At 37.1% G+C, this 10,441-nt stretch overlaps 3 protein-coding genes across 4 annotated transcripts in view; 2 read left to right on the forward strand and 1 right to left on the reverse strand.

Annotated features, from left to right (window-relative positions):
* Nucleotides 1–7,769, forward strand: part of LOC106878252 (zinc finger protein 271) — an 8,228-nt gene extending 459 nt beyond the window's left edge. Inside the window, exons 1-2 of one of the 2 annotated variants that reach the window (XM_052977954.1) lie at nt 693–1,063; nt 2,113–7,769. In XM_052977954.1, the coding sequence (XP_052833914.1) occupies nt 2,529–3,917 (1,389 nt within the window). In that variant the 5' untranslated portion in view covers nt 693–1,063; nt 2,113–2,528 and the 3' untranslated portion in view covers nt 3,918–7,769. Of the gene's footprint in view, nt 1–692; nt 1,064–2,112 lie in introns of those variants that run through there. The other variant, XM_014927426.2, reaches the window with a different exon arrangement.
* Nucleotides 2,593–10,441, forward strand: part of LOC106878260 (zinc finger protein 271-like) — a 29,000-nt gene continuing 21,151 nt past the window's right edge. The window contains exon 1 of the mRNA XM_052977955.1: nt 2,593–2,609. The gene's annotated coding sequence lies outside the window, so the exon portion shown is untranslated. The remainder of the gene's footprint in view (nt 2,610–10,441) is intronic.
* Nucleotides 5,560–10,441, reverse strand: part of LOC106878259 (demethylmenaquinone methyltransferase) — an 8,981-nt gene continuing 4,099 nt past the window's right edge. Inside the window, exon 4 of the mRNA XM_014927432.2 lies at nt 5,560–9,235. Within this exon, the coding sequence (XP_014782918.1) occupies nt 8,799–9,235 (437 nt within the window). The 3' untranslated portion in view covers nt 5,560–8,798. The remainder of the gene's footprint in view (nt 9,236–10,441) is intronic.

Consider the following 10,441-nt stretch of genomic DNA (forward strand, 5'->3'; position numbering starts at 1 on the left):
GAATCGGAATCTCCATAGCCTAAAACGTGGGATTCCGTAAAAAAAATTAATAAATAAGGGGGGGGGGGAGGTTCAGATTACATATAGTCCATCTCTACCAAATTAATAATTAGAGCGATCTTCGCTTTAAAAGTAAAATAATTCTCGTTAGTATTCGACTGATCTCAGAAATGGACCACAAAGTTTATTTCGAAATTGTCCTAGAAATTATTTGAGTGATGTTTGTGTTATGGTGATGTTTTAACCGTCTTGTTTAAAGGAAACGTGAAATCATCGTAGAAACTAAAGTCATGCATCACAATTACCACCGTGGTCATTAATTAGTAAGACGACCACTCTTCTCTTCGCATGATCGAATGCAACAACCTTGGCACTATCCTGGTATTAGCTGTCTGTCTGTCTATCTATCTCTCTATCACTCGTCCATCTTCGTTTGTTTCCGTAGAATTTATCAAATTAGAAAAAAAATTTTTTGGCTACTTCCATCACACGAGGGGCATATTTTTGGGGTATTTAAAAGTCCATGTCTCTTAAGCCAATTAATACTATTTTCTGTTGTAGCGGTGGCGATGGCAATATCGCGGTGATTAATTCCAACTTTGGATTACGCGTGGTGGTGGTGGTGCTGATTGGTTTTTTAAAACAATGAATAATGCAAAAATTTATTTATTTATAAAGTTTAAACTGAATTTCATTTGTTTAAATTCTACGGAAACGCATTTTCTAATTTGATAAATTCTACGGAAACAAACGAAGGTGGACGAGTGATAGATAGATAGAGAGAGAGGGAAAGAGACAGACAGACAGATAGCTCCGGCCAGTCAGTAGCCAAAGAAACAGATTTCAACTCAAACCAGCAGTAACATTCCTTGTTTGGATTTTTCTACTTTCATTTCTGACAGCTAATACCATGACAGTGCCACAACCTTAAGTGTGACACTGTGTTTATCTCTCATACAAGTGTTGCGGTATTATTACCAATCACCATTGACCAAAAGAAATTTGGCTGTTGTTTCTAGCACATCGTACGACCACCTTCCTTGTTTCATTGTCATTCTAACATGTATTGATGTTTTTCTGTATTTTTCTTCCATTAAACACGTTTATGCTATTAAAAAAAAACTTCCATTTATGATTTTGTCAACCCCACTCCCTCACCCCCATTTCTTTCTGTTTATAATTTTAAAATATTGTAGGCGTAGGAGTGGCTGTGTGGTAAGTAGCTTTCATATGCTGAACCATGGCTAATTTGCAAAGAACATGCCACCTCATTGATGGTTGCTCTCAAAAACAAAACAGTCTCTCAAACTTGTTGAATCTCTATGTTACTAGTGGAGGTTGAGGGGCCTCTTGCTCCCTCTTCATGATGCTTGTCCAGCCATTTTAAAACTTCTTGATCTTCTCATACACACTTCCACATGTTGGGGTGCTGTGCCCATATTGTAAAACTTGCAATGAATTTCAGCACCTGACATACCTTCAGACCACAGAAATCAGATCCTTAATCCTTGTTATTCCTTGGGGCACACTGCCAGCAGAACAGCGATCTTTACCCTTTAACATAAAGAAAACCGGAGCAATCACGGTCAAACTCTAGTTACATAACCACAAGAGTACCACCCTAAAGATAATTTTGGTGAAAATGCAGATAAATTTTTGACTTTTTGTAATGTAAATCTTTAAAAGTAATTTGCAAAACTTGTACTTGACACAATCACAATATTTGAAGACAGATTTTCTTAAAAATTATTCTAAAACTTTTAGAAACACTGAATGACATGAACCTTTTGTGTAGTTTTGTTTTTCTAAGATTTTTTAAATAGTAAATAATTTTTACAAAAATCTTTTCCAATATAATATAGACCCACACTTGGGCCTTTTCTCACTTTCTGTCTACCGAATCCACTCAAAAGGCTTTGGTTAGCCCAGAGTGGAAGACCCAAGGTCTCTCACAGTGGGACTGAACCTGACACCATTTGATGTGAAGGAAATTTCTTAAGCACACAGCCATATCTGCACCAATCTTTATAAAAGTAGTAAAATGTCTTATGTTATGTCTTTATGTCTTCATTATCTTCTCCATCTTATGCTGTTGTTTCTCTATTATTTCAGATCATCAGAAGACACTGGCACCAAAGAATTGTTTACATCATCATCAGTATTGATCATCTTTTAAATTCCAAAGCAAGATGTTAAACATAATTGATATAAACCTTTTTGTATAAATCTATGAGGAATTCCTGTGAAATATTGCTTCTCAACTGAAATTTATAGCAACATTTCTCTAGCACACTGGAGTTTCTACAAATGGATTTTACAAACAAATTAAAGTTGGTTTTATTTACAAAAGAAACTTGCTGAATCTGCAAGCATCAATGAAGACTGCGATGTTTGGAAGTACAAAAGTTGAAATGTTTGTAAGAGATGAACTAAAAAAGTTGGAACCAAGAAACCTATCTTCATATTGTTGTGAAAGAACGAAAATGAATAGTGTTAGAGATTTGAAGATTTAATTTTTGCAAAAAACAATGTCAAGGAAAATTAGAAAACCATATCACTGTGATATCTGTGGCAGATTGTTTTCTCAAAGAGCTATCTTAACTATACACGTACGTATTCATACAGGAGAGAAACCATATCACTGTGATATCTGTGGTAAAACATTCTCTCAAAGTAGTAGCTTAACTTCTCACGAGCGTAGTCATACTGGAGAGAAACCATATCACTGTGATATCTGTGGTAAGTTATTCTCTCAGAGACACAATATAGCTAGACATAAACGTATTCATACAGGAGAGAAACCATACAACTGTGATAGCTGTGAAAAATCATTTGCTGGAAATAATGACTTGATGAAACACAAACGTGTTCACACAGGAGAGAAAGCATATCACTGTGATATCTGTGGTAAATCATTCTCTCAAAGTTGTAACTTATCTTCTCACAAGCGTACTCATACAGGAGAGAAACCTTATCACTGTGATGTCTGTGGTAAATCATTCTCTCGATGCGATAGCTTAATTAAACACAAACGTATTCATACAGGAGAAAAACCATATCACTGTGATATCTGCGGTAAATCATTTTCTGAGACGGGTTGTTTAGCTTCTCACAAACGTTCTCACACGGGAGAAAAGCCATACCACTGTGATGTCTGTGGTAAATCATTCTCTGGAACTGGTTGTTTAACTTCTCACAAACGTATTCACACAGGTGAGAAGCCATATCGCTGTGATATCTGTGGTAAATCATTCTCTCTAAGTCGTAGTTTAACTTCTCACAAGCGTACTCATACAGGAGAGAAACCTTATCACTGTGATGTCTGTGGTAAATCATTCTCTCGATGTGATAGTTTAACTAAACACCATCGTATTCATACAGGAGAAAAGCCATATCCTTGTGATATCTGTGGTAAATCATTTTCTGAGACAGGTTGTTTAACTTCTCACAAACGTATTCATACAGGAGAGAAACCTTATCACTGTGATATCTGTGGTAAATCATTCTCTCAAAGTAGCAGCTTAACTTCTCACAAGCATAGTCATACAGGAGAGAAGCCATATCACTGTGATATCTGTGGTAAGGCGTTCTCTCAGAAACATCACATAACTAGACATAAACGTATTCACACAGGAGAGAAACCATACAACTGTGATAGCTGTGAAAAATCATTTGCTGGAAATAATGACTTGATTAAACACAAACGTGTTCACACAGGAGAGAAAGCATATCACTGTGATATCTGTGGTAAATCATTCTCTCAAAGTAGTAATTTATCTTCTCACAAACGCACTCATACAGGAGAGAAACCTTATTGCTGCAATATCTGTGGTATATCGTTCTCTGAAAGTAATGCCTTCATTAGACACAAACTTATTCACTCTGTAGGGAAGTCTTATCCCCGACATTTGTCGTAAATCATTCTCATAGATAGGTAACTTAAGTAGACACAATCATATTCACACACGAGGAAAACCATATTAGTGTGATATGTTGTAAATCATTGATACAAAGAGATGATTAATTAAACACAAATGAATTTTTACAGAAGAAAAACCATGTCTCTTTGATATCTGGTAAATCATTCTCTAAGAAATATACCATAACTTGTGAATTTTTCTGTTGTAAACAACAGGCAATGGTTCTGTAATTTCTTGCTGAACAGACTGCAGAGGTGATCTGTTTATTGTGATCAAATGTTTGTGCTGTACATTAGCTCACTTCCTCCATCAAATCAATATTGCTTGGACAGATGCAAAATGTGTCACTCATAGTTGTCAAGTGTCTTGCTCAAGAATCCAATGATCAGTCCAGGAATTGAAACCACAATCAAAAGATTGTGGATGTGACACCCTGAGTACTAAGCCATTCACCACCACAAATACTGTAACTAGATAGAAATGCATTCATACACAAAATAAATTAATATCACTGCTAGATCTGTCATAAATCATTCACTGAGACAGTAATTTAGCTACATCATCATTGCTTTAATGTCTCCTTCTCCACACTTGAGTGGGTCAGACACTATTCATTGAAGCAGATAATTCCTGGCCAGCTGCCTCTTCTGTTACCAGCCCTCTCTCCAAGGAAGGTGATATTTCCCCATGACTGGACATGTTTCCATGGAAGATTGGAAAGGAAAGACACAGGTTGCATGATGGTGATACGTGTTTATAATCATCACATGATGTGAAATCAAAGCGACACAAACATGCACACGTGGATATGTATATACTTGAGAAGATCAGTTCAAAGAAATATTTGTGAAGGTTTGCCATTGCTGTTGGTTGTAGAATCAGTTTAGAGTTGTCTCTCTTGGTATCTGCTGCTGAACAAGTTTGAAATGCTTCCAGAGGGTGTTTTGTGCTGAATCATCATCTTCGTTTAACGTCCGCTTTCCATGCTAGCATGGGTTGGACGATTTGACTGAGGACTGATGAAACCAGATGGCTACACCAGGCTCCAATCTGATTTGGCAGAGTTTCTACAGCTGGATGCCCTTCCTAACGCCAACCACTCAGAGAGTGTAGTGGGTGCTTTTACGTGCCACCGGCACGAAGGCCAGTCAGGCAGTACTGGCAATGGCCACGCTCAAAATGGTGCAATTTATGTGCCACCTGCACAAGAGCCAGTCCAGGGGCACTGGCAACGATCTCGCTCGAAAATTCCACGAAGGCCAGCCAGGCGGCCCTGGCAGCGGTCACGCTCAAAATGGTGCATTTTAACTTTTTTGTTTCAAGTGAGAATTCTTTTCTCCATAACAATCTGTAGTGAAAAACTTTTAAAGGTCCAAATATCTTTTAAACATATTTGAACTGGTCTTGAACTTGTATGCTTTCTGTCATCTCTTAAATATAGAATATTTCCTTGTTTCAAAAGGCTTGTTTCTAGATATTTCTAATGTAGAAATATTTTAATCACTGGAACCGAAATTGTTACCATCAGTTGCCAACACCAGTTAACACAGACATCAATAGTCTTCCCAGAAGTGAATTTCTTACAATAATAGCAAGACAGTAGAGATTGTTCCTGTCATATGAAAGATGAACAAGCCAGTTTGGGTTCTGAAAAATTTATTAATTTATTACATCATGAAAAAAACATTTCAAAAGCAATAAGCTTCAACATCTTTGTATATGAATTACTCAAAAAACAAAAATAACAAATGTTCACTTCTGAAAATTCCTTGGCTTATATTTGTGTCAGCCATAAACATTTCTCCAGTGATTAATAATATCCTGTCATTTGATTAATTTCTTGCTGCCTACTTGCCTGCAATTTGACAAGCTAGTTTGCCAGATTTGCTACATAAACTTATCTGATTTGGCAAAATTTTAAGGTTTTACTGAACCACTGTAAGGACATTATATAATTATTCATTGCTCCAATAAGAAATGGCACCCACTCATTTTACTCACATTGTACCTTGAAGATCAACTCTGACACCTCATCAACACTTTTATCTTTCTCCAACTCAATCCGATCACTCCCATCCTCTTTTATAAATGTGAATAGCCATGCAGCCTCTCTGACAAGAAAGCTGCTGTGTTTTGGCCACTTTTCTCATCTTCAAATCATGCTTTACATCATATAGAGATTAAAGTAAAAAAACAGAGAGAGTTACAGAAGAGGTGGGGAGAGGAGAGGGAGTAAATGACAGTGAGGTTATACAAATGAGAAGTTTGTTATATTTAAAAAAAATTTTAAGTGAAAATTGTATTGGGAAAGATGGAAAGTTCACATAAGATGTGGAAGGTGAGTGTCTTGTAACTTTCTGAAAAATAGAATTTTATGAAATTCTGTTGATAAAATATAGAAAACTCATATAACCTTTATTGCAAATATGCACATGACAAATCAGTTTTTATCTAGTTTTATTTTAAGTAAATATCTTTCTTTTGAAAATTAGTATTTCACCAAAAAATTTATTTGATAAATGTCAAATTGTAAAAATTGCCTGTGTGCCATATTTCCTGATATTATCCATTGTGCATAAGTATATTTTCAAAGATATCTGTCACATGACAGGTAATGCTCTCTCTTTATGTATATATATATATATATATATTTAGTTTTAATGGATTAGTCACTTTGCTAAGGAGAGATGGTGATTAAGGAGAAGACTCAAGAACAGTTCACATGGTTTACTTTGTATAGCACAGGACTAGGAAATGAAAGTTAACCTGGAGAAGCAGCTACAATTACCATCATATGTCCAACGGAGTTTGTTGAAAACAGATATCATTGTTTTGAAAATAACAAGGTAGCTAATCATGTTGAAGTTGAGTGTGTCTAGGGAGAGGGGGATGGAGGAGGTGCAAGAGAAGAGTTGGTAGCTGACTGCCACAGGGCTGAGCAGAGAATAAGGGGTTTGCCAATGAAGATGATAGGTAGGGTTAGTAGAATATCACTAAGACAGGTCTAGGTTTGATCAATCTAGGTTACAACATTGATGCTGTGTCCATGTACTGTATGCGTAGATCATGTTAAACCAAATATACGTGTGTGTGTGTGTGTGTGTGTATCTTTTACCCTTTACTTGTTTTGCTCATTAGACTGGTGATTTTGGAGCATTGCGTTGAAGAATTTTTATCAAATGAATCAACAATAGTATTTAATTTAGTGCTAAGCCTTTTACATATTCTTACCAGTCTCTTGTGCTGAACCACTAGGTTACAGGGAGGTAAACAAACCAACACCTGTTGTCAGGCAGTGGTGGGCAAACACACATACAAAGACATATACATGCACACACTCACATATATATACGACAGGCTTCTTCCAGGTTCTGTGTGCCAAATCCACTCGCAAAGCTTTGGTTGGCCCGAGACTATAGTAGAAGACACACATCCAAGGTTCTATGCAGTGGGACTGAACCCAGAACCATGTGGTTAGGAAGCAAGCTTCTTACCACAGAGTTACTATATATATGTATAAGTTCACCAGCAATTTTCCTGTAGCATATGGTCCAGCACTTCCTATAATGTAGATAAATCACAAAATTGAACTTATAACTCTTGTGTTTTCCAGCCTAGTTAACTCTATGACTACAAGTGGCATTGAGTATGTCTATATATATTATTTACAAGTGGATTACACTGTACTCGTTAGTGGTGAACAGCTCTGCTGTTCATTTAGCTTAAGATTTCGGATCTTTTTTAAAACGGGGGCCACATTTTTCATTAACGAAACACTTTGAAACTTGGAACACTGGTAGAATGTGTCGTATAAAACATCTTTTTCTCTTAGTCTTCTTAAAAAATAAAGAAATCCCTAAGTTATTCCATGTTAAAGTTGTTGTATTTCTGTAATTTCAACCAATCACTGACGTCCATTCAGCCGATATACATTAAGTGCCGACTACATAAACAAACGATTCTGAAACAATTCTATCGGTGATAGGGTTAGGGTAAAACAGCAAATTTAAAAAGAAAAAAGCAAATAAAACGAAGAAAATGAAAAAAGCAAATAAAACGAAGCTATGGCTTAATCAGCCAAAGGAGTAAATGTAAACAACTGAATACTTGTCAGTGATTGGTTGAAATTATCGAAATAAGACAATTTTTTACATGAAATAAATTCGAATCCAAAAATCTTTTTCTGTTCTATAACACAAAATAGATAAGTATACGAAGTTTGAAAGTCTTTCCGTACCAAAAACACTACGTAAAACATTAATGAAAAATGTGGCCCCCGTTTTAAAAAAGATCCAAAATTTCCATTAGCGATGGCTACTACAAGTAAGAGAACTGAGCAAGTCAGTGGTAGTGTCTAACATAAATAACAATCCATATTGCACCACAATAAAGTAGGACTGTTGTAAAAAATAGACCATGGTCTTGTCTCGATATGGTAAACTGTGTGATATAATTAGTAATTAAAGCATGATTAATAGGTTAGAGGTATGTTAACAGATAATTATAATGGGTGATAGACGGTCTGGCAAAATGGTTAATACACCAAGGTTCCAATAACAAGGATACCTGAAAATTAGTGCTGGACCTACACGTTTGCGTGTGTAAATAAGCTTCTTGGAAACAGGCCGAGGTTTGAACAAACTAAGCCTGTAAGAGAGTGTATACTATATGACCTGAAACAACCAGTGATCCCAGGATACAACATTGATGATGTGTCTAATCATTGCATCTGTAGGCGTATGTAGACCTGATACAATTTTCCCAGGTTAATCGCTTAGACTGTGAAGTAGATTTTATATATACTTATATAGAAACTGTCTGTAATTTATAGCAAGATGTAAACCAATGTAGAAGCATTGAAAACAATTAGATATTAAATTACTGTTTTTTTGATCCTGTGAAAGCTGAAATAACCTGATATGGTTTGCTCTGATACTTGCGACTCTCCATATTTACATTTTCAAATTTATTCTTGCTAAGAACCTTCATATAATATTCCACATCAATATTGCCATATTTCAGTAAACCAAATTTTTTTGAAAGTTTTACCTTTTCATACTGAATTGTCGTTATCATTAATGAGTTTGGCTTTAAACAACGATGCAGCTCTTGAATACATTTGTCAAAATCAGGCCAAAAATAAAAAGAATTGCAGTGAAAAATCCGATCAAAGGAATTTGTTTCAAATGGCATTTCCATAACACTTCCAAGATGTAGTTCCACCTGTTTATTACTGATGCCTTCACTCAGTCGTTTACTTGTTAATTCAAACATATAAGGCGATAAGTCAAGGCCATGTAATTTCCCTTTGCCACCTAAATTGAAAGAAGAAAATATATTAGTACATACATTATGGCTGTTTGGTAAGAAGCTTGCTTCCTAACCATATGGTTCTGGGTTCAGTCTAGTATAGCCTTGGGCTGACCAAAGATTTGTGAGTGGATTTGTATATTTTATATACAGACATTGAACTTTGGGGCAGTCCTCTGGTGAACTCTCCAAGCCAGGCCAACAGGGAAGATATATATGTTATGATCTGCTGGATGAGTAATGTCAGTGTGCATACATGACAGAGTGTAAGTGCCCCGAGAGAAAAGTTGGGCATAAGAAGCATCAAATGTGGTGTGCAAGAGAGGCGATTGCATGCACTTGTATGGTTATGTGTTATGTATGGATGAGGACAGCTGTGTGAGGAAGTGCCACTCCCTAACTGTGGAAGGAACCTGTGGAAGAGGTAGACCCAGGAAGGCATGGGATGAGGTGGTGAAGCATGACCTTTGAACATTGGGCCTCACAGAGGCAATGACAGGAGACCGAGACCTTTGGAGATATGTTGTGATTGAGAAGACCTGGAAACTAAAGTGAGATCGCAGCCATGCCTGTCTGACCCAGTTAAGAGTACCCCTGATGTGCCATATGATATGATATGCTTGAGAAGACCTGTTGAGTAAAGTAAAACCAATATCGTAACTGGCCTGTGCCCTCTGACTGGCTCCTGTGCTGGCAGCACGTAAAAAGCACCATCCAAACGTGGCTGATGTCAGTACCCCCTGACTGGCTCTCATGCCAGTGGTACATATAAAGCACCGACTGAACGTGGCCGATGCCAGTACCACTTGACTAGCTCCTGTGCCGGTGGCATATAAAAAGCATTATCTAAACATGATCGATGCCAGGCCCACCTGACTGGCTCCTCTGCTGGTAGCACGTAAAAAGCACCCACTACACTCTCGGAGTGGTTGGCATTAGGAAGGACATCCAGCTGTAGAAATATTAGATCAGCCTGGAGTCTGGTGCAGCCACTGGCTTTCCAGACCTCAGTCAAACCGTCCAACCCATGCCAGCTTGGAAAATGGACGTTAAACGATGATGATGATGATGACTACAAAAGCATCACAAAACTGTCAGTCAGAGCTTCACGTTTCCGTTTGTCGGACAATTGTGATCTAGTCTTGACCCAACTGTTTGATGAGTGGAAACGTGAAGCTCTGAGTAACAGTTTTGTGGTGTTTTTGCAGCTT

The sequence above is a fragment of the Octopus bimaculoides genome, chromosome 29, assembly GCF_001194135.2.
Source record: "Octopus bimaculoides isolate UCB-OBI-ISO-001 chromosome 29, ASM119413v2, whole genome shotgun sequence".
Classification (NCBI taxonomy): Eukaryota; Metazoa; Mollusca; class Cephalopoda; order Octopoda; family Octopodidae; genus Octopus; species Octopus bimaculoides.